The 24,186-nt window shown below is 42.3% G+C and overlaps 3 protein-coding genes across 11 annotated transcripts in view; 1 reads left to right on the top strand and 2 right to left on the bottom strand.

Moving 5' to 3' along the window:
- dnm1a (dynamin 1a) overlaps positions 1 to 10,493 on the bottom strand; it is a 55,030-nt gene extending 44,537 nt beyond the window's left edge. For 4 of the 5 annotated variants that reach the window (XM_037117926.1, XM_037117925.1, XM_037117929.1 and 1 more), the window contains exon 1: positions 9,893 to 10,053. In XM_037117926.1, the coding sequence (XP_036973821.1) occupies positions 9,893 to 10,053 (161 nt within the window). Of the gene's footprint in view, positions 1 to 9,892 lie in introns of all 5 variants that reach the window. The other variant, XM_037117927.1, reaches the window with a different exon arrangement.
- A 1,385-nt stretch (positions 10,494 to 11,878) lies between these two features.
- Positions 11,879 to 21,341, top strand: ciz1a (cdkn1a interacting zinc finger protein 1a). Of its 5 annotated transcripts, none has more exons than XM_037117065.1 (16): positions 11,879 to 12,039; positions 12,597 to 12,789; positions 14,374 to 14,501; positions 14,616 to 14,845; positions 15,626 to 15,743; positions 15,934 to 16,021; positions 16,280 to 16,380; positions 16,502 to 16,581; positions 16,737 to 16,946; positions 17,026 to 17,156; positions 17,302 to 17,395; positions 17,513 to 17,626; positions 17,720 to 17,869; positions 17,980 to 18,058; positions 18,186 to 18,307; positions 18,434 to 21,341. In XM_037117065.1, the coding sequence occupies exons 2-16, from the start codon at positions 12,623 to 12,625 to the stop codon at positions 18,866 to 18,868; spliced, it is 2,247 nt and encodes a 748-aa protein (XP_036972960.1). In that variant the 5' UTR covers positions 11,879 to 12,039; positions 12,597 to 12,622; the 3' UTR covers positions 18,869 to 21,341. The 5 variants fall into 5 exon arrangements, with proteins under 5 accessions (XP_036972960.1, XP_036972963.1, XP_036972959.1 ...); XM_037117068.1 differs by having other exon boundaries at positions 12,548 to 12,789; positions 16,740 to 16,946; XM_037117064.1 differs by having other exon boundaries at positions 12,548 to 12,789.
- Positions 21,186 to 23,378, bottom strand: c12h9orf16 (chromosome 12 C9orf16 homolog). Its single transcript, XM_037117071.1, has 2 exons — positions 22,987 to 23,378; positions 21,186 to 22,251 (listed from the first exon to the last, which is right to left on the bottom strand). The coding sequence occupies exons 1-2, from the start codon at positions 23,066 to 23,068 to the stop codon at positions 22,001 to 22,003; spliced, it is 333 nt and encodes a 110-aa protein (XP_036972966.1). The 5' UTR covers positions 23,069 to 23,378; the 3' UTR covers positions 21,186 to 22,000.
- Between the last annotated feature and the right edge of the window lie 808 nt (positions 23,379 to 24,186).

Below are 24,186 nucleotides of genomic sequence, written 5' to 3'. Positions count from 1 at the left end.
ACTTGCAATAGCCTCTGGTTTAATGGTCCGATATGAGAGTGGTACTGATTCTCTTATCTCAAGCTGAGCTATTATTTTCATTTGATCAAAGGAATAAAGAGCTGTAACTTATCTAACGCTGCTCACAACTCTCTAACACACACTGAAGCCCTAAACAGTCCTGGTTCACATTTGAAGTGTTTTTCATCAACTATTTAGTCATTTTTCACAGTTTTACCACCCCATTCTGTGTCTGTGCAAATCATAAAATAGTTGTTGGCAATGGTAAGTTGCAGGTTTTGACTGCGTGGCCGAGCAGATATTGCAATACAAGGAAAATAAGAAAGAGATGCAGTGTTTCTGTCTGATGGCTGATGGATGCATGATCCTTTTCCAACCTGCAGTGTATCACTCTCTGCACAGGGGACTATATGATAAACAGGTTTTGATTGTGTGACTGTTGAAAATTCATCTCAGCTGATGTTTGCCTATCCACCACACCTGCTTCTCTGGATACGGCAATCCATTTTAACCATTGTTTCAGTGTTTGCTGTCCTTTACAACAAAGGCGACCCCCCCCCTCACTGTGTGTCTGCCCATCTGCTGCTCTACCTGCCCGCCGCTGTGTTTTTGAGGCTGTCCCTCTCGCCCACTCGGACGCCTATCGGTGGAGACAGATGGCTTTAACTGCAGGTCTTCCTCTCACTCCACTCATCCTCATCCTCCTCCTCCTCCTCCTCCTCCTCCTCCTCCTCCTCCTCCTCGTTTCACCCTCAAACTGCCACTACGAGGATGCTCCGAATGTGGGAAGCTACGCACAGAATCTGCTTCGATACTGAAAAGGCTTCACTCTTACTGTTCCCTCATCAGTTACCTAATAATGCTGAGAGGTCGTGAGTCGTCGCACACCAGAAACCTTTGGTTTCATCCCCGCTTATTAAGGCTGGGGGAGTGAGAACACTTTACACTCATCACAACCCCCCCGCACAGCAGGGACACAGAGGAGAGGGCTGAAATTGAAAAATCAATAAAAACGGAGCAGATCGGGTAGACGAGGAGAAACGGTGATATTTATCAGAACGGGAACAGAGAAGACAGACAGTGACAGAGAAACTCACAGCCCTCACATTTTGTAATAGTGTTCATAGTGGTGGTTGTGCTTTAATATCTCTGGATGTATTCGGTCATTTGTGGGATATTTTAAAGATCTATAAGCAACACTACTTTGCACTAATCAAACAAAAAAAAGACCCTCCTGCATGGTTATTTTACCCTAGAGCTGCAACAAACTATTATTTTCTCCAGCAATTAAACTGCTGATTTTTTTCATGATTAACTGATCAACAAAATTTAAAAAACAATAATGATAATAGTAATGTGAAAAATGCTCATCACACGTTTCAAAGAGCTCTGAGCAGTGAATTCTTACATTTGAGAAGCCGGAATGAGAAAATGTTCAATAACTTTGTTTCTCAAAACAGTTAGCAATTCATGTTCCATCGACTGACTAATTGATTAAATGATGGATCTTTGCACCACCACTCTGTCCAATAGCACTTTGTCAATGGATTTCCCTGAAATGTAGATGAATGTATATATAAAAATCATCAAAGGTGATCAATAATCAGGGGAAGAAGGCATGTGAGTCTGTGTGGGTCGGGGGAGGTCTCACACACACACACACACACGCACACACACACACACATCAGTGCTGCAGAGCCACCAACAAGCATCCAATCAGATTCATTCAATTGACTTTTTGTTGAGCATCTTGTTGTTCTGAGCCAATCAATTCCAGGTCAAATGATTTTACAGAATAAACATTTCCACCCGAATCAGTCATCCACTCTCTGTCGTTGGCTACAGCATGCGCAGACACACACAAACACACACTCACACTCACACATACGCACACACACGTCTTGTTGCCGCCAGCTGCTGTGGAGTAGTGACTCATTGCTTCATTGTTGTAAACTGTACACATTCAGTGGTAAACAATCAATACACACAGACGTAAGGATACGTACACACACAGATGACCTAATCACATGTCACAGTTCTCAGTCGTAGCACAAGAGGGCTTTAAGTACAAAGCATTTACATTTTAGAGTGTCTCTTTCAGCCTTACACACTTTTTGAGATGTTACAAATTGTCAAATGAATGCATTGTATTAAAGGTGTCATGCATTTTCCAATAAAACACTTTTTTAAAATATATTCTGTTACATTTCCACATCATAATAACAAAAAAAAATGACTAGACCTTTGGATAGATGTTGTTGGGTTGCGTACTCACACTATCACAAATGTTTCCTACAAAGTTCAAACCAAGATAAAGCTAAATGTTGCGTTTCGTTTGGTCACTGGCACTTTAACTCCTGCAAGAGATGTGGGATAATCCAACAGAGGCCGAGGACAGAAGTCGGCAAACGTGACTAAAGATAAGATAAATAACACTTTCAAACCTTCACTCCTCCGTGAACATTTCTGCCCGAGTCTTGTCAGAACAACTTCCATTTGCAAGCTACATTACATCATCACCAGACTGAGCCTTTTCTGCGTGTTCATGAGTCATCAGAAATATCAGCGAGTAGGAACAACTCAGAGAGTCTGAGAACATTTTGGTACACGAGTTGCGGGACTGACGTCATATGAAGCTAAAAGTAAACACTGGGTTGATGGTAAGAAACTAATATCAAAGTCACGAATTTCATAGTCACTCAAATACTGGAAACAGTGGTCAACGTGTTTTTTTTTTTTAAATGAGTGATAAAAAAGTAAAACAACTTCTTTTTGGTGTTCACATCACTCCCTCATTCAGACACAACTCACACGAACACACCAAAGTCAGAAGAGCAACTTCCCAACTGCAGTCAAACAGTTTCTGACTACAGCGTCTGTTTGCTTTTTTTTGGGGAAATTTGGTTATGTGTGGTTGTGCCTTTACAGAAGAATAGAGAATAGGAACAACTGTGTAGAAGTTTGCCCCGTCCTCTCAGTGAAAGTAAACTGTTCAACATGTGTATAAATGTCACTTCCGGACATTATTATTAACTTCTACTCAACACTCTGTTCTGCTGGTCTCATCATTTGCGTCACATCGCTTCCGATTCCCGCACACAGACAGACACTGAGCCTCATCTAATCCAGCTTTAATGCCCGCAGCAATAACAGCCCTGATGACAGTCGTGCACCAGCTCGACCGGGCAGCTTCCCTGCCGAGCAGCGCTGCGGGCCTCGGAAAGATGAGGCTGCTTTTTGGTGATGAGTTTTTACACACACACACACACACACACACACACAAATGCTACAGACACGCACGTGCAGTAAATATCACCGTCAGCCTCAGCAGTCGACCGAGCCAATGAAACGTCCTGTTGCTGGATGGTGAGCGTCCAGATTAGACCGCGGCCAATGGGAGAATGTATTGCAGGTGAACTGCGGCCCAAACAGAGATTAGTGGTAATCCTCTGTAGCAGTATCAGGACAAACGGCCTCCTCTCTTCCTTTTCCTCTGCCTCTCACTCGCTGCTTTCTCACCTCTACTGTGTCCATACATGCTGTTTTTATACTTTACTCTCTCATCTGTGAGGATTCAACACTTTCAATTTTCTTGTATGATAATAAACTGATCAGGTCTTTGAGGCTTGAAGTGTTGGTCACACAAAACAAGCAATTTACTTGTGTGGTTCTGATGGTTGTCTTGACTACAAATGTGGCTGCTGTGACAAAGCAATTTGCTGTAAAGGATCAATAAAGAATCCATCTATCTACTTAATGTGACATCGAACTCTATGCAAACTGTCGTGGACCCATCTCGCCGCAATTTTTTGTTTTCAAAGGGGCAAGTAGTTTTGAATAAGAAATTCAAACTAACATTTTTATAACAGACTGTTTTATTCATAAGTTTTTAAGAAAGAAGCAGGACATGTTTGTAGTTAAAAGGCCTTTGGCGGACCCTGCCATCTTTCTAACTTCAACTGTGTTCTGGGGACCATTTTTCCTCTTAGAACAGCTGGTTTATTCAGTTACTGAAAAAAAACATTGTTGAGTCTGTTCTATTACATCATTAATATTGACTTTGATTTTTTTCCCTCAAAACTACATAATGCCCCTTTAAAGGTGATTGAAAGTTTCATTTATTCTCCTCTGGCTTGTTTGTATTTTGCCTCCTTACACTTTCAGCTGACCTGTTGTGCTTTAAGACATTTAAGATTCTTTATTATGATCCCAATAATTTGAATTAATCAAATGGAGGTAGATTAATTGAACACTGTCACTATTTTCCCTATAATTAGTACCTAGTTATCATATGGTCCTTTACAGAATTAACAGTTAAATGTGAGTTGTTTTTCCAGGAAATCATAAGGAAACCATGGGAAAATAAAGTTTGATTCACGAGCCGCTTGATCTAATTATGCTGAACAACAGAACCAGAAAACATGTGTTTAATCCGTATGGTCAATAGTTTATTTCATAGCAGCATCATCGTGTCATTAAAGGACTCCTCTTTCTGTGTTTCAGTTTCACTCCCTCCTCCGAAGCGTTCCTGAAAAGAATCAAGGCTTTATTAACCGAGCCCTTCACTGTCCTCGTCTTCCGCACGAGTGAAGCTGCTGCTACTCGTTGTAATGCCTCCAGCCTTCTCCGTGTTATGTAATACACGGAACCAGCTATATATCGTCAACTTAATCTCTGTGTGGGGGGTTGGATGGCAGCCTGGAGAGAGGGGAAAAAAAAAACCGTCTGTGTTGTAGTTTTGTGTTGCTGGGTTGTGCTCGTGCAAGCAGCCTTCACACTGACAGCAAAGTGCTTCGGTCTGCTAAGCAGCAACATTCTCCTGAGTGCGACCCAGGAAAATGTCACACGGTTCGAGAGCTTTTGTGATAATCTCTTCCTTCACATGCCGCTATTGGATATAAAATTCACCCCACGTCCCTCAAAGCGATTATCAAAAAGTCCTCAAGGCACAGCATTTACTAAAGACACACGCTATTGTTTCTATAATCCAGCGTGGACTGAGGTGCCCTCTGATCTGTTACGATGATAGGAATATTCGACACGGGAAGCAGCTCTCACTGGAAAGCGATCGTCTCAGGTACACTCAGCGTCTGATGTGTTTTTAGGAGAAGCAGCTGTGGTGCTGAGTTTGCTTCAGCTGTTTTTAAAAGAGCTGTCCGTGGTGCTGAAAGTGGGTTCTGGACCGAAAGAAACCAGAGGAGGACAGACGCTATACTTCTGTAAACATCATCCATACTGAATGTGCTGCATGCTGTGGTAAGCGGCTAGAGTGATTAGCATATTGTATGATAAACAGAGAAAACTAAATCCAGGCCTTACTGAAACTCCTCTGTGTCTGGCTTGTTCAGGAGTCTAGTCGCTCATTCAAACCAATGAAATACGACTCTCCCAGCGCATAAATGTAAAAGAAAATCTAACTTTTCCACCACTTTCTGACCCATTTTCAGAGTCATGATGGTGGAACAAAGCGGCATAAATCAAACACGACCTGCGCAAGAGCTACGACGAAACCACATTTGCTGTGAAACTGCGAATCCCCAAAAGATACCTTAATTCAAATCATAGCTGAACACAGAGATAAACACAGCGCTGAGCTTTTATAGTGAAGAAGACTCTTTAAAAGGAAGAATCTACCACAGACTAACTCTCGGAGGCATTTTCTCCTGGTTTCCTGCCTCCTTTTCGTGATAAAATGCCACACTGCTCGCACAGCAATCATGTTGAATTTAGTCAAATGTCAACATGGGACCAGACATCCCCACCTCCACCTCCACCTGAACGGCTGTGCACATGAGTAGTTTCCACCCAGTTGGCACCGTATGTGTCAGGCGCTGGAGACCAGTAAAGCTCCCTCCTTCGTGCATACGCCTTAATTAGACTCATGGGAGACAGGCTGAAATACAGACTGGCTGAAAGACACAGACAGGAAACAGGCGCCGGGCACAGATTCAGATTTGTGAAATGTCTTTTCTCACTGTTAAATCAATGGGTAACGACCAGGAGAGGACTAGGGAGTCATGCTGGACATGCGTGCGCAGGTATTTCAGAGATGGTCCTGAAGCGTAACTATTAATTGATCTGCCAATCGAAGAATCAATCAGAAGGGATTTTGGTAAGTGATTAACTGATACTGAAAGTCAATCATCAAGCAAAAATTGACCAAACTTTATTGTTTTCAGCTTCTTAAGCGAAAGAATTCACTTCTTTTTTTCTGCTTTTGCAACACTGCAACTCCAACATCTCAAACTGTGTCTTTTATATTATTACATTTGGTGGATCCCTGTCATTTTCATTTAACCTCGCTGCCTTCGCTTTGGAGTTTGAGCACTTTTATACCTGACAGCAACAAAGTACCTTTGATTTCCGACTGAATGAGACAGAAAAGGCTGCGAAGCGTGGGTTGAAGTGAGGTGAGAACCAGTGAAGTGAGCTGTAACAAGACGGGAGACATCAGTAGCCTCTCCGCAAGAACCAATATCTACGAAAGCAGGATAAGAAAAGTAAAAAAAAAAACAAGGATGGACGACAAAGGGGAATAGATTAATTCGACTAGTGTCCTCGGGTGTTCTCTCAGCCATTAGTGCGCCATATCTAAACGGCTTGTCTACCAACTGAGAGGCTGGCTGTCCTTGAGCAGCCTGAGACACATTAGCCCGGCTTGCATCAAACATCGAATCGACCTGAGAGGAGAGGTAAAGTATCATCAGTATGTACAGTTACGTCCTTTCAACATAGTTCATATCAGTCCAGTAGCTGCTAGTTTTTCCTCCAAATCCTTCGTCAAGTCTTGCAGAAAAAGGCCCCCTTTCTTGCCCTCCATTTCACCTTAAACTACTGAACTCAAACAACTTTTAAACAGCTGATACGCCTAGAGAAATAATTGATGATATACCTCTCTGCCATTTATACATCTCCCGTACTTCGGTATTGATTGCCTGTGCTAACCGTAAGCATCAAACGGAGGGAGAACGCGACCAGGAGCAGAGCTGTGCAAGCGGAGTAATCTCTCCGATGCTGCTGTCAACGTTTTCAACAACGCTTTTCAGATGAAAGTAAAAAGGATTAAAAAGCAATGTGAATTTCTGTATATAAAACACAGGGGGAAGGTACATTAGACATGGAGAAAAAGAGGAAAACACACGAGAGACAGCTTTAAACGCGTGTTGCTTTGGGCAGATAACGCTAACACAATAGGCTACGCGGGGGATGGAGGAGGGCTGGATGTGCACGAGGACCTGGGCGACGTCACTGCAGCTGGACTGCATGCATTAACGCGGAGAAGTGCTGCATGACAGGCTGCTGCTCCGCAATCTGCTCACTGTAATGAGATGGCAAACACTGCAGCTTTCACTGGCACAAATCGTTTGGCGTCTCCATTATAAGGCTGGCGTCAGGATGATCCAACATTTCCCGAGAAATGACGTTTCAACGTGTTCCTTTCCTGCCTCCCGTCGGTCGTGATCATCCAAACCGCTGGTCCCCGAGGGGAGGCGGTGTAATTAGGCCCAAGCTGTTTCCATGACAACTGCTGAGTGAGTACAGCAGAACCTGCCCCCCATAATGAGCGTTAAGAGACTGTTGCAACGGCACTAAACACTGTAAAAAAACACTCTTCGAAAAAAGGCCTTCGAAAAAAAAGGCTGCAACTTACTGAAGGGATTTTGAAATGATGTCAAATAACTTAACAATCTGAAATGAGCCTCCAAAGCCTGTCTGATTTCTCTCCTAGACGGATATGTTGACAACAAAATACCACACAGTGGCATTGCATGGCATGAACAATAGCGTGCGTTATAAATAGCAGCGTGTTTTTCTTACATTTTAGATCATTTAGGTGACTTAATGTTGATGTCTGTTTACAGGCGTTTGGAAGCAAAGCTACTTGCTGCATGATGCCAGCTGTAGGAACCCTTTTGGAGTTCCAAAAGGAGCTACACGGTGTCTGTTACCAAAGGCATCGGTTGGAGCTGAACGCTACAAAAACATCTGGAAGTGTTGTGGTGAATAGAAGCTCACCAGCCCTTTATACGAACTCCTCATCTCTGCTTACAACTAGCAGCTTGAGAGGGAGAGTATCTAAGTTCCCAAAGTCCTACGTTCCCAAAGTATTATGTTCCCAAGGTCCTATGTTCCTGGGGACACATGAGTCTTAAGTTTCCAAAATCCTATATTCTACAGGTCCTACTTTCACACCGGTACTCTGTTCCCAAGGCCCTATGTTACCAGAGTCCTGTTGTTCCTAGGAATCTAAGTCCCCAGGACTGTATGTTCCCAAAGCCCTAAGATCCTACAGTCATAGCTTGCCAAGATCCAATGATCCCAGCTTCCTAAGTCTCCCAAGGTCCAATGATTCCAGGGTCCTAAATTCCCAAGATCTTAAATTTCCAGGGTCCTAAGATCCCAAGGTCCTGTGTTTCCAGGGAGTTCCCCATATCAATATTGTGTCAACACACATTTACCCCGGATCAAACACCCCAACACCCCAGCTGGGGAACACAGGATCATGGGAACATAAGGATTACTCCACTTCGGGCTACATTGGCACTACTAGCACAACACCACCACTTTTTGGGTTCCACAAGCAGCATCACGTGTCGATTGCTCTGACGTGTAAACAGCAGGCACGCCTCATGGGCTACCCGTTAAAATAGGAGATTAGCACTGTGGCCACGTGGTGAACTGTTCTGACTCTGCTGCCAAACAAATGTAGGCGATGAGATTGAAGGTGCTGGGCAAAAGAGATAACAATGGTAGAAGTGTTCACGTCTAATGAGATCTACCAGGGAGCGGTGAATCAATTACACATGTCAAGTCAGTTCCTGCACAGATGGATCCCTCTGTCCAGTGTGATATATTACAATTTGTCCTGGAATACCCGGCCTTGTTTAGTGGGGGGGAGGGGAAGCTGGCCTGGAGCCACAGTATGCATACAATCTGACCTTGCTTAAGCAGGAAATACTGCTGAATCACACGCTCAGTCCCTGAAGTCTGCGAGACCACAACAAAACCTTCCGATCGGGTGAAATACAATCAAGCAGGGCCGACCAACGGCAGGTTAGTGACACTTGCGTTGTCGGCCTGCAGGCAGTAAGCTTCACTTACAGCATAAGCACTGGCAGACAGATGGGTGAGCTGAGCTGGAAGGGCTCAAAGCTCAGGTGGACTCTGTCTCTCTCTCTCTCTCTCTCTCTCTCTGCAAGGTCATACTGCAGCATAACACATCAGATTTGTTCCCCCCTCAAACCATCACCGGCTCTGACAGAAACACGGCTGAGCACGAAAAAAACCGGCGAGCGTCACCGTGCACCCTTTTTTTTCTTCTGCCTGGTCAGGATTAAAGAGAGCGAGGACAAAATAAAAATGGTAGCACGACAACACATCCACAGTGTGGCTGCCTTGTATCTGTATCTGCCGAACAGGAAGTCAGCCTCCAAACTTAAAGCCACGTCAGAGGATTCATATTCAATAAGCGTGTGCAACTCTGTGTGGGTTTTATGCAAATAAATAAAGAACATTAAGTTCATAAACTTGCTCATAACACTCATTAAAGGAGGTGGTTCCTCCTGTGGAAAAAAACAAACAAGTTAATTGACAGAAAATATTGCAGTTCCTTGAACGCATCATGCAGCAGTTGACAGATAAACTTGGGGGGATTTATGAGAGCCTAACAAAATAATCTCCTGGCCTTGGTGTGTTGTGTTCGTCGGAAAAGAAGAAGAAGAAGAAGAAGAAGATAAAAGGAACTGGGACAGATCTCACTCAAGTGGATTTGAAACCTGCATGAGAAGGGGGATGGGGGGTTGTAGGGGAGCGTATGATGAGCGCACCGGGCCGCACCGGGCGTGCATCTATCCACAGCCTTTTTTTTTTTTTTTTTTTAAAAGCCACTTACTTCCCGACGAAGTTCTCCAGCACCGAGCTCTTCCCCGCACTCTGGCCGCCCACCACAGCGATCTGAGGCAGGTCCAGGTTCGAGTTCTGTCCGATGGCGGAGAAGGCATCCTGCATGCGGTTCACCAGAGGAATCAGATCCTCCATTCCCCGGTTCCCCATCTCTGCGACGCACCAGGCAGACTATCTATCTATCTATGTATCTATGTATCTATCTCGCTATACCTCTATCTATCCTTCTTGTCAGCTCAGGCAGGGAGGGATTCGATGTGCTGCGTGTTCTCTCCTCGACACCCTCGCGTTCAGAGGGTGTTTTGGACCTCACTCCTCGGGTCGCTCCCTCATTGACTGCCCTGCGCCTTCCTCGGTGTGTGCTGTCGGATCACCTCAGCCCAGGACACACACTCTCTCTCTCTCTCTCTCTCTCTCTCCCTCTCTCTCTGTCTCTCTCTCTATCTCTCTCTCTCCAGTACCGAGTGTGAAACACTCCTCTCTCTGCCGAGCACCGCAGGGGGGGGAGGATGAGGATGATCTCTTGTATTTTCTTCAGGAGGGATCCCTGCAGTTCTGCACACACACCGCTGGGTGGTACATGTTCAGTGTGTGTGTGTGTGTGTGTGTGTGTGTTCTGTCACATCGTGATGTTTTGTTCAGAGGGAATGTCTTGTTTTTGTTCTGACGGTCTGAGTGTGTGTGAGTGTGTTTGGAAAGTTTTGGGTGGGAAGGTGCCATCAAGTTTTGAATGTTTTTGCTCAAGTTTAGGATTTTCTGTCCATGGTGCTGAATCTGCATTTTGCACACTAAAAGCTGCCGTAGACATTTAGAATACAAGACCTTTTTTTTTTTTTTTTTTTTTTTTTTTAAATCCAGGTCAGCATCCAGTTGTGCCACTCTTCTCTTCTTAACAGGTTCCTAATAATATATAAACATACATCTAAATACAATAGAGTGAAAATATTTCTGTTTTGCATTTGTTTCAAATCTTACACTATTTTTTCATTACAAATGATAATATAACCGTTGGATCAAAAACAAGTAGAGTTAGAGTATCTTAGTAATTGGTATTTCTCCCACTGAGTTCACTTTTTTTTTATAATAAGATGTATAAGACCGTCATCTCACGGTGATATTCTGGTACTTCTTTCACATTGTCTTCTCTCCTTAGATGTTTAGAAACTGATACTTCAAGACAGCCTGATTTAGTGCCTTATAAGTATAAGTTGCTGATGGAAGTCTTATGTTCTTTATTTTATTTAGCATATTCTGTATTTGTGATGAAGCTGCATTTCATTATCTTCCAGGGAACTCATATTGATGCACTGATCTTCTGTTGGCGATGCATAGAATAGAATAGAATAGAATAGAATAGAATAGAATAGAATAGAATAGAACAGAATAACTTTATTGTCCAGCCGGAGCCGGAAAAAATGTCTCTGGTCTCACCCAGAGGGAAAAAAAATGAATGTGTCCACAGGATTTTAAAAGCAAGACACACCACAGATCAGTCAGTGCATTCATACCCATAGTATATTAAGGCTTATACTCTCATTTACTGTCATTGATAAATTGCATTTTGGATAAACCAGCCCTTTAGCAGATGTACAACATATCCAAGGAACAAACTGCACAATTATTATTTCAGTGTTTCAGTGTATATTTACGTTTCAGTGTTGTATAGGCACTCTCGGTTCGTGTTGCATTTCACACATAATGTTTGTCAATATGAATATTCAGACGATGGCTCTCTTAAAAATACGATTAACCTCATTATTTTTTTATTTCCTCCAGTTTTTACCTTTTCTTTTGAAACTGAAAATGCTCCTATGATGTATGTATCATATGTTTATATATGTTTAAATGTACTTCTGTTGTTTTTTCATGCTTTTTTTAAACCTGAATTCTGAGAATATTGTTATTCATTTAAATAAATAATTAAAAAATATATACATTTATTATTCACTTGCTGTTCTCTAGACGGCCACCAGGGGGCGACAGGATCCACTCACCTCTCCGCAGTCCGCACTGTTCGAGGCTGTTTTGGGTCTCTGCTTTATGCAAGTTGCGCCGGGGCTGAGAGCAGGTACTTCACCCTGTGCTATGACTTTTAGTTGGATAATCAACACCCATCGCTGCTCTCCTCTTTGAGAAGTAAGTCTTAACACCTGCGGGGAGGGGAAATGTAGGAAAGACGCGATAAAAGCGCAGCCGCTTTATGTGTAAGTTAGCTGGGTAGTTCTCCGCTATGCTAAGCTAACTTGTTGGGGTTCAGTTACGGAGCGGTGGCTAACGCTAGCTGCGTTCATGTCACGGCAGGTGTAGCCTCGTTCATTTATTGACTTCCAAGATTTCTACTTTCTGTTAGTTTCTCCATGAGGTGCCACTCTCTTCCACAAAGAAAATGTTAACACGTCACAGAGTTGGCTAACGGTAAACCAATTAAGAATAAGCTAAGTGTTAGAGCAAAAAAAAGTAAATTATTGTTAGCCGACATGCTAACACTAGCTAGTTGTCATCACGAAATGTGAGAGCGACCTGTTGTTTCAGTATGCGCACTCATATTGAATCAGTTTTTATACAAAGAGGGAGAGTTCTTCCGAGAGCCGGGACACTTAATAACACACATTTCCGCTCTGATCAGGAGATATTTTATTTTCAGGGCTGTCAAAACACTGGCGCCTCACAGCTGCTGCTCTGTCAATTCGCAGCCTAACGGAGGAAATTAAAGCCCGTGATGTTCAACCCACACATCCATCAGCAGCAGCAGCAACAGCAGCAGCAACAGTTTCACCAGCACCTGCGGCAGCTACAGCAACTTTTCCAGCAGCAGCCTCCGCCTCCTCCACCGCCGCAGCCGCCTCCGGGGCATCATGTTCCCCATCACCACCACCAGAACCCGCGGTAAGAGCGTCAACTCGAGGCCGGGGATTAAGGCAGGGCCCTCCGGATGAGATGTGTGTGGCTGGCGGTAGCCGATCTGGAAATAATACATGCCAGACTTTACCTTTCTAAAATGCGTTAAAATATATAGATGTGCAGTCATTTTTAATTTGATTTAAATGGATTACTTGTATAGCTTGGTCAATGGACATCCACCCCAGGCTGTGGTTTGTTATGATTTTGTTTAAGTAAATCTATGACCTAGATCCTGCAGAGGCCAGTAATATTTCTGACTGGCATTCTTTATGAAAAGACTTAAGTCAGTGTTTTAATGACTTGTAACTTCATTTGACAGAAATTGAAATGACTCGAGACTCTTCTTGGCGTTGGACTATAAAGACACTTGACTTGAGCTGAGACGTAATGACTTGAATGACATTTTTTTAAATCATATTTTTAGTCTGCCTGGCAACATTTCGCTGTTTGAAAGTCGTGGGGAGGGATTTTTTTTAATAACAAAAGAAATGAAGATATAAAAAGCTTTTTATAAAGTTATTATTTACTTTTTGTTTGATTACATTTATTTCACTGAATATAAATTATAATACAAATGCACCTTATTTTCACACTGGTTAGCTAAATTGGTATAAGTACAAGTACATTGTTATCAGACAGGTGCTGACACCCCCTCATTTCTATTTATAGACAGGAATCTGCAGGTGAGTCACATGATGAGAACTGCTTCTCCATTAAAACTACACTGTCTTTGTAGATCAGATACTTCACTTGTAAAACAGTGTCGTGTGTGTTAAACACTGGACTGTTGCCATGTTCTGTCATCTGGCCCGCCCAAAGGTAGTGTTGATAAAATGCAGATTATGTAATTACGCATGTGTTAAGCACTTTGATGCAACATTAATGGCTCCAGTCCAAATAATTACAACGATCACATCGCCTTTGTTTTGTCCCTCTGGCACTGGTTACCAACACAAACACAGTTTAATTATCATTTTACAACTTCTAGTTATTCAGACTGTCAGTTTGTGTCATGTCACATAAAAACCCAGAATCCTCATCCTTTATAATTTGATTCAGCATCTCATTGTATTGGGTTATATTTAGTGACTTTTTGGATTTAAAAAGAACTATTTTTAATCACTCTTAGAGTAGACTATACTTAACCTTTCAGACTAGAAACTCAGATTGACATTAAAATTGATTTTACAAGTCAAACCTCACCGAGACAGGGTCAAGGACAGAACGAGACAATAACAACAACATTAAATCAGATCACAATAGCAGCAGAACGTACGAAGATTGCATAAATAATTGTAATAAACAAGAAAATGTACATGTCCAGCTTGGTTTAGGGAGAGTGGTTATAGCTGTCCATATTAAGTTTTTTTGTTTCCCATTCATTATTTTTCATCAGGGTATGAGCTTATTTCAAAATGTAACAGATGTATATAAAATACATTTCCAGGTTTGTAAGAAGGAAGGCTCTTTTGCGCTGGTCTACATATGAATCATTCAGCTGTAACATTGTGTTATTTGTTTTGAAATAATGATCCATGTTCCATTTTCTCTTGTGTGTTTGTTGCCCAGAGCCATTCCTGTTCCTCCCCAGACGGCCCCTCCTCCCAGGATGGTCAACCTGTGCCAGGCAACCCAGACTACGCTCCTCACCCCCAATCCCATGCTGCAGGGGGCCCTCCTGATGCAGCAGATGCAGGGTACAGTTTGTACTACAACTGCATCTGGAAACACACAACAGCCTAAAATATAAAGGCCATTTTTCCCCACCATACCCATGTGTGTATCTTTACCCATCATTCTTTGCTTTGCAGGCAACATGCGGGGCTTCGGGATGGGTGGACAGCAGTTCCGTCAGTTCTTTGCAGCCTCCTCCAGGTCGTCTCTTCTCGGGCCGGTTCCCATGGGCATGGCCATAAAGACCCCCATGATGGGTTTTCCCGCTGGTCGACCGTTCCACCCGCACGCTCGCTACTACAACAATGCTGCCACCACCACAGCCTCCTCCTCCTCCTCCTCCTCCTACTCCTCCTCCTCTACCACAGTAATTACAACAGCACCATTAATGACTGTAATCACTGTAAAGGTCCAGCTTATGTGGTCAGCACAAGAGCAGCTGGAGCAAGCATCAAATCGTTAGTGATGTCTGCACCCATAGGCGACTATTCTAATTGTTTTTAATTGTTTTTTGTTTTTTTTGTTTGACAACAGCGTAGTTTAGAGGCTTTGGCCAAACACAAAATTCTTAATTGTAAAGCTGTTACAATTACTTGATTAATCAGTGAGTTGTTGGACAGAGAATTTAAAGGAATGTATGCAATTTCTTAACTTGGAATGGCCAAAATGAATTGGTTCCACCTTTTTACACATTATTTTATACTAAATGCCTTGTCATTTTAGACACTCGGTTGGACAAAACAAGATATTGATATATGTCAAATTAAAGTGCGATGTGTGATGAGCTAACCACAAAAGCATAATTGGTTAGTTGCAATGTGATAGCAGGACTAATTCTTTATTGGTTTTGGTCTACAGGTTGAACGAGTTGTCAAAGGATTTGATCCACTCTGATTATATGAAACATAGTTGAAAAGCTCAACAATGTTCATAGATCCAAACATATTTTTCTAAAATAATTTTAGCTTTTAGACAAAACAGCCCAAATCATTTATATTCTGTTCCATCTATGTTGTTCTACGCCGGTGTCTCTTTGCTGCAACTTTTATCACAGACTGGGATGTCGTGCTTTGTCTGTTTAGTCTTAAATGAACAAGCCATGCCTGTTTATACTCAGTATGTTTATAATCCTTTTCTCTCTGTGTAGGACGCCGCAGCTCGCCAGCCAGACAGGAAGAGAGACAGCGAGCAGATGGCAGCAGGGAGCACAGACGACCAACCAGCAGCTAGCAGTACCAATGAAGCCACTGACAAGACTGAAACAGGTAGAGCTGCAATCTGAGCAGCACTGACACGTGCTAAATATTTAACGTTAGAAGCTTGACACAGTGTGCAGAACAGTATGTACAGGGTGTTACATGTTTGAGTGTCACATGACCTTCAGCTTGTGTACAATAGTAATAAAGAGTAATTTTTTTTGTTTCCAACTTTGGTTTTCCTTTTTTCTACCCACAGATGGTGCCGTGGGAGGAGAGGAGGGATCCGCACAGCCCTCCGAGGACCAACTCGAAGAACCTGTAGTTAAGAAGCAGAGGACAGAGGAGTAAGAACAACCTTGATTATTTCTGTGAATTTAGTAAATGTTGATATGGCTTCTCATGCTCAGCAGGATGCACTGTGTTTTCAGAGGTCCTCAGTATCCATGAATGTTTGTGGTCTGAGGGGAAAAACGGCACTTCTGTGAAGCTTGCTAGTTCTCATTCAAAAAATTCTGCGTTTTCACATTAAATTCCCTTGATCTGTGAAACTTCTGCCCTCTCATTGGCTACTAACCCCCAATGTTGGGCTTTTTTGGTCTCAGGTCAGAGGAGCCCAAAGAGCCGTGTGTCACTATGGCAGATACAGACAGGGAAGTTCTCTTTTCAGTGTGTAACAGCAACACAGAGGACAGCCAGCCTGAAGGTAAAACCAGCAGAATCATAGAGTATATTGTTCCTAATACTTTAGTGTTAATTTGATTTATGTAGTATAGTTTAGTTTATAGATCTGGAGAGATTAAAGCGAACTGTCTTTCTTTCTCCAGACTGCATCATTCCGGAGGAAGGACGCTCCACAGGGGGATCAGATGATGTTGAGGCGCTGGAGGAGAGCAGAGCTACTGAGGTGAGTAGAGCTTTTATTTGGGATGGTCAGCTTATAGACCAAATATGTAAAGATTAAATGATAATTAATATTGACATAACTAACACTAAGCTGAATGCTGGTTATCAGTACTTTTAAACCTCCTGCGTGCAGTACATACCTGGTTTATCTCTCAGCAGGTGCGCAGCTGTTCATCAATTGCTTCCCCATCAGGCAGGCTGAGTGAAGATGACCAGCAGGTTACTTTGCCGCTGGAGGAGATGCCACAGGACAAAGATGCCCCTTTATCTTCACCAGACAACCAGGAGGAAGGAGAGGAGGGTGTAACGGAGGGCGCCAACAAGTTCTACTGCTACCTCTGCGGCATCACCTGCCACAACCAGCAAGTAGGTTGAACATACTGAACACAGGTCGTAGTGGAAAGTACAAGGATTTTGTTTAACCTTGCTGTTTTATTTATTCCAGAACTTCAGGAGTCATATGAACAGTGTTTCCCACCAGCAGAGGATGATGGAGATCCAACATATGAGCAATGCATGCCTGGTCACGTTGCTGCCACGAGTACATGAGACTCTACAGGGAGCAATCAAAGATGGGTCCGTTTTAAAAAACACTCAAAACAAGCATCTGATTGGTTTTTTTTTGTTTTTCACCTCAAAGAGATTCAACTTGTTTTTTTCCCTGCCAGTCATTTTGAGGTTAACACACCAGATGGTTGTTGTTTGTCTGCGTTGTCTGCAGGGAGAAGAAAGAAGACTTGAAGCACTGGTGTGCCACCTGTCACACTCACTTCACCAGCAGCATCACAGATCACCGTCGCACAGAGGAGCACAGAGTAATCAGCTACTCGCTTTTCATACAAGCACATTTACATGGCAGAAATGTTTTAGATATTTAAAAGTGGTTTGAAACCATTTATCTGGTTTTAATGCGCCCCTCTGACTCTTCTCAGCTTGCCAGTAGAACAGCCATCTCCTCCTGCACAGTCTGCAAGAAACACTTCAGGACCTCCCAGTTTTTTGTGGAGCACTTGCAGTCCGTGGAGCACAGACAGAAAATGGAGAAGGTATTTGTGTCGACATTCCTGATTGAGAACCATTAAACTGCAAGTAAGCGTTTTACCCTAAGAAATGAAAGTGACACAAAATGTCATTTCTAGCTCCAGGAAAAGGAGGGCTGTGAGGCCTTGGGCAAGCTGACTGCCATGGACACCGAGGGATTTTCACTAGAAGAGGTGGAGGGCAGTGAAGTAGAGGAAGAAGAGGAAGGACAGATGAGTGAAGGAGACCAAGATTGCTCTGAGAAACAGGTGATTTGCACTGTAAAGATTTTCATTGAATTTGCCAGTAAGATTTACATCACAGTTGGCGCAGTTGTGGTACTCGAGTTGTTTACTGGGTTTCTGGTGACTCGGTACAGGATGGCTGGTCCTCCCTCAAAGAAGTGACTCTGAAGGAAATGACCAGTGATGAGCAGTATGACCCTGAAACGGTCTACGGTGAGAGGACTAACTCCTGATTCTTCACCACCTTATTCATTTTAATTGTTTTCTTGCTTGTTGTTTAGATGTATTAATACTATTCAGTACTGTTTAATAGTTTATTCTTTGATTTCTTCCACCACAGGGTCCAGTTTTTTTGTTCCAGTCGCAGGTTTTATCTGCAGACTCTGCAACAAGTTTTACCACTTTGAGTCTTCAGCCCTACACTCCCACTGCAAATCACTGAAGCACTTTGAGAAGCTCAAGGTTGGTTTTTCATAGAGCTCAACTCACTGAGTTATCAGCTATTTAATGAATTGACGACTGTTTTGATCACTAACTTGGTCTGAGTAATTTGATTTGAATCACTGTTTTTATGCTTTCTCCTCTCAGAGGCATAAAGAGATGCTGAGTCAAAGAGGTGAGGCTGTCTCATCTTCCAGAGGTTCTCCCCAAGCTACAGACAGCCTCAGGCCTGTAATAGAAACTACCACAGACTTTTTGGATGAAACTTCCTGCTCCGATGACACTGGTTTAGTGACAAATGTAGACTCCTTGCAGCCTTTGACTACGCTCAAACAACTGAACGTGCACACAGAAAAGACCAGCGACCTCCACATCAGTGAGGAAGAGACCACATCCCAGCCTGCTGAGCTGCCTGCTGGCAGCAGAGAGGAGCCAGAGTCGGTGGCAGAAGCTGCTGCTGAGGATACTAATGAAGGAGAGGAGGAAAAGGAAGCTCCTGCTGTCCCAGGGAGAAAGAGCGGCACAGGGAAGGAAAAAAACACACCCAAACGCAGGTCAGGGAGGGCAGCAAACAGACGCTGAGTCAAAGATGGGATGTAAAAAGAGAGGAAACCTTGGGACAGGATGTGTCGGTATGTGACGAGGTGCTTTCATTAAACAGAGACCAACAAAATAACAGCCCATAAAGTCTGAAATAAAACGCACACCTACAAAGAGGAAGACTGAGGGACGGTTAATCGTGCTGAGACATGACTTGTTAGGTGTTCACCCAGGGTGGGAAATTTACACCTGACAGCCACCAAATACTGGTTGAATCAGTGATAGGTGAGCAAGTATCTTACAATCGCCTCCTGGTAAGAGAATGATGTTCTTGAGTTATCTCTCTCCAGCCTTAACATGAGATAAAAGCAAACCAAATGAGATTATTTCACAGTATGTGTGCCTAGCCTCCGTACATATGAATCTGTTAAAACGGTGTTTATGTTGCCTGATTTGAAAATAATATTTTATTCATGAATTAGGAGAAGCTCCTTCCTGGTAATGGGGATATCTGTGTACTACGAAAATTATACTGTACACAAGTACAATGGAATTTTGAAACTTCGAAAGCTAAATGTAAATTTGAAAAGTTGTTTAAAGGCTTAGCGTAACGTTTTCCTAAAAAAAAAAAAAAAAAAAAGGAATGTATTATTTGAGGTTCCAGAATTGAAAATCTTATTTTTAATTTCCACCCTCTACATTAAAGCTGGTAGAGGGACCTTTTTTTTTTCATTTTTTGCTGATTCTGGCGACTCCTGCGGACAAAATGAAATGAAGTGAACTTGTTAGTGCCGCACCACCAGACGACAGAGCAGCACTCTGCCGTAAAAATTACTTCTAATTTAATGACTTATCCAACCCAGATGAGTGGGAATCTGAACTGGTGTTTTTGTACAGAAGTAGCCAGTCCTCTCACTAATGTCTCATTTGCTTCTGACCCCTAACAGTGCCCAGGCTTATTACATTTAGCTCGATTTAAGAACAGAACATCAGTGTTCTGTTAGATTTTCCATCAATTTGTTGTCCGAGGCTGGCTCACCAAAAAGTTAATTTCCCACCCTGCTGTCTGTGAGGGTCAGGAGGTTGATCAGGGCCGATTGTCAGCTTCTGCTAATTCTTTAGCTAGCTGTGGTGAATGATCGTTAATTTAATATAAATGTCAGAGACATTTCTTCAACATTGCTAACACATAGCGCACGCTTTTAGCAACCTGATATGTAGAATGTAACCAAATTAAGTGTTTGAGCAGGTGACAGCTTTTGTTTATTTTATTTTATTTTATTTAAAAAATGAAGTGTTATAATGGTACTTTGCTTGAGTGTTGAAAAGTGATGAATCTTAAATAGATCATAGCTTCTTCAGGGCATTTCATCCTCTTTTTTTTTTTTCACCAGAAATTTGGGGTTTAAGTTGATGTCGTGTTTGGGGCAAAAAGGTTGTCAGCAGCTGTGGCTTTCTATCTGAAACAGTCCTGCACACATTCTAGTATCCCTCACTACCAGCAATTGGCATTTTATTTGTATATTGATATACAAATGTATACTGCTTAAATCTGTAGGAGCTGAATGTTGCAGTCAACGAAATTTCAAAAAACCCCTTTTACATCTGCACACAGTGATGGAAAAGAAATCCCTGTATTCTTGGAATGAAGCTCTAAAATGAGAAACAACAGCTAACAGCGTCATTAACACATCACTTGTAACAAAAATTAAGGTGTTTGATTAAATGATTAGCTGTCCCTGACTCCCTGAAGACTTCAGTCACAGAAGGCTGCACTACGTCTTCATTTTGCTTATTTTGACATCTGAAAGCTTGCCAGTAACAGCAGGTAAATGCTACCTGAAGCTTGAAAGACTGTAAAGTTGTCGTATTTATCATAATTCCTGCTGGGTGTTGAAGGTCGTCAGAGAGCCCACAAGTCTGCCTTTTAGCTCAGAATTTATGAAATCACAGTTCATTTAATGGAAGGAGTAAAACCATGAAGTGTCTCTAGGTGTTTAATGTAGCAAATTATCCTTGCAAACTTTTAAACACCAGTAATTTACAGCAGATGATCCCAGTTACCGATTATGTATAGGAATGTAGAACTTCGGTTCGAGTATTTCCTCCGTTCTTCTTGACTAGTGTGCTGCTCTGGAAACATTTATTCCTCCATTATAGAGAAGAATATTTTAAACCGCAAAAAGACTGACTGACACATGTAGCAACTCTAGTCGTAGTGACAACTGTCACATGATGCATCATATTCTGTCTGAAGGAACAAGATATGATGGTGGATGGAAACTGTACTATTTCGATCTCAAACAGAAGGAAGTGAGACAGAAGAGGAGATGTACAGTATAATGTCAAACAGAAGCTGTTTGTTTCTTATTGTATTTTTATTCAGCTACTGACAAATTGAGATGAACAAACAGGTGATGTTTTCTAACTGCTGGAAGTTTAATGTATTTTTGGATGTTTGTTTTTCTGGGGAGGGGGGGTGTCATTTTAATTTATATTAAAATGTCTGACAATTCCCACATTTAATTTTGACTTATTTCAGCAAACACAAACACTTTTAAGATGGTATCACTTATTCTACACAGGTTAATTGAAAACTAACAGGATAGCACAGAGTGGATTTATAGTCATGCTGCAGATCAATCATTATTCTGTACAAGGGTAGACATCTGGAATGTTGCATATTTCGCTTTCGGGAAGCTGAACATCAACACGACATGGATCAGCATATCACACAGATGTTCAACTGTGACCCCTGTTTGCCCATGTGGACGAAGCCTGAATATCATGGACGTTCTGGAGTGATGTGTTCAACATATATCAGCATGTCAGATTTTTATAGCCGCTTTAGAATGAATGCCAATGATGTCTCACTTCGACCTGAACAACGCTGTTCTCAGACAGAGGGACGCAGCTTTTTCAAGTCTCTTAGATTTCCCAGGGATCGTGGTTTTACAGAAAGCCGCTGGAGGTCGATTAAACTCTGGCTCTGCTCGGAAAGCAAACGTCATCACACCACAGTTCAACAAAAAGGAGAAGACTGAGTTCAGTGACGGAGGGGAAGCAAATTATCACACACCTGCTGATGGGGTGGGACATTCACAGAGGAATTAAACAGGCAACTAAGGTCAGTAGTCCACCCGACTCAATCCCGCCCTCATCCTATCGCTTTGGTCACTCTTTTTTTCCTTCACCATCGTCCTCGTTTGTGTCTTCTTTGCTGGCTGAGGATTCGTCTCCCTCTGCAGGACTGTTCTCGTCCTCCTGGTCTGGGGGGCCGAACAGCTGGGCCCTGAACTCCAGCCGGGCTTGCCTGTTTGACTCCATCAGTTCATGCAGTTTTCCATTGAGTGAATCGTTCCGGTCTTCCAGGTCGTCAAGATAGTTGTTGATCTGATCAAGCATGGTGTTTATGGCTTCGTACTCTGTGGAGATCAGCAGAGAGATTACTTTTAGAGTCTCATGATTTAGGTGATTAATTTTCTACTTGTGTACCCATGATTCATTTAGATAAGCATGCTGACAAGATCACCCGATTTTACTTCATATAACTTGACAATGCCTAAATGACAGGGATGAGAACAACTTACTCAACATTAAAAACTTATTTAACAGCTGTAAAACCGATGATAAATCTCAACAAATAAACAACAAATGAGGACAGACGCTGCTTTTAACAAGGTATAAACAACATTTATCAAAAGCTTGATGACATATCAGTGCATTCCTGAATAGAATGCTCATCATATCTCTAAAATACTGAAGAGATCAACTTTGATGATTTGTACAAAAATCTCGAGGTGAAAAGCACAAAGACAGTACTGATGCCATCTCGAGATGAAACGTAAGATGCTGAACATACTGCGAATACAGCTACTGTCTATTGGAGAGTCTATGAGAGTAGATACACTGGTGCAGCTCTGGCTCAGACATTCAGTTAAACCTGAGAACTTTGCTTGGATGTACCATCTCAATCAAATCTCATTAACCTACTGGAGCCACTTTAAACTGTGTATCACCTGACATCAAGTGACGATCGACTGCTTTCATTTCACATTACTGCTTCGAGGTGAATTGTTTCGTGTAGAATTACCCCTTTGCTGCAGTACAGCTAACTAGCTACTAGCATCGATCAGTGAGTGAACACCTTAGCTCCTTACCTTCTGCATCGCCGAAATCATCGTCGTCGTTGATGATACCATCGTTCATCGACATGTCGGGATCTCCATTTGGTCCAGACATCTTTTCAAATGCCTCAGTACGTCAGTTTATTACGAGAAGAGTTACGCTAACAGTTAGCTGCAGGTACTGTTGCACTGCAGAGCTAGCTAGATAGCCAGCTAATTAGCATTAACAAACTAACGCGCAGCTGTTAAAATTCAGCTCACAAGCGCAGAATTAAATGACCGCTTTAATGTTACTTTGAGACAGTTTGAGTTATAATCCAGGAGTGACTCTCCATAGACAGATGTATCCGACGGGGACAGATATTTAGCTTGACATCTGCTGTCATTGGCAGACGTCAGGTATTTGTTTACTGAACCGGTGCATTATGGGAGAAATGTGGGCGGAGGTTTCACGTTCTCAGCAAAGATTGTTTAGTCCTACAAAAGAGTTCTCACTCCGTGTAGCTAATATGGTGGGTGGTTGAGATGAACTATCCACAAATATCCACTGCTGAAAATCTGTAAAGCGTTTTTACGTCATTATTAATAATGTTCGTTCATTTGGCAAGGTCCGATTTTTATTTGCATTTCAAGTTTCTCCCCGCTGCAGGTTAGATGACGATTACACTTATGGTTTCTAAAAATACTAATAGAGTGAGATCTCGTTATTCCTCCGCTCTGTGGTTGTGAGCTGTCAGATGCTGTCAGTCAGCTGACTTGACGCTCCTGCCACCTGACTTAAGCCAATTAAAGTTTATTTTTGTGCTGTAGCAGAGAAAGCATTGTCACTGGAAATTAGTGAACACTATGAAAAGAAAATATTACCAAACTGATTGAAGTAGCACACTTATTTTGATTGCTAATGTGTTGTGTATTTATTTTTCCAAAAAAATGTCCTATGCATTTCTTTTCAATAGCTTCCATATCATGTGACCCAGTGACTCTAAACCAATTTTTTTTTTAATGGCTTCAACTGCTTCTTTTATTTTACATGAATATTTATCATTAAAATGTGGCATTTCTTTTCATGTATTCATGTAAAATAAAGGAAGCAGTTAAATCCATTTAGAACGTGCTGTTTCTCATTTGTCACATTTAGAACCACAATTCAGTATTCGTTTGGTGACACTGGGTCCAATGACATGGAAGCTATTGAAAGTGAATGCTGAATTTTCATAATAAATGTTCATATAA

Source organism: Acanthopagrus latus, chromosome 12, assembly GCF_904848185.1.
Source record: "Acanthopagrus latus isolate v.2019 chromosome 12, fAcaLat1.1, whole genome shotgun sequence".
In the NCBI taxonomy this organism is placed as follows: Eukaryota; Metazoa; Chordata; class Actinopteri; order Spariformes; family Sparidae; genus Acanthopagrus; species Acanthopagrus latus.
Note: the sequence above shows the minus strand (reverse complement) of the source record. Positions and strands in the feature narration are given on the sequence as shown.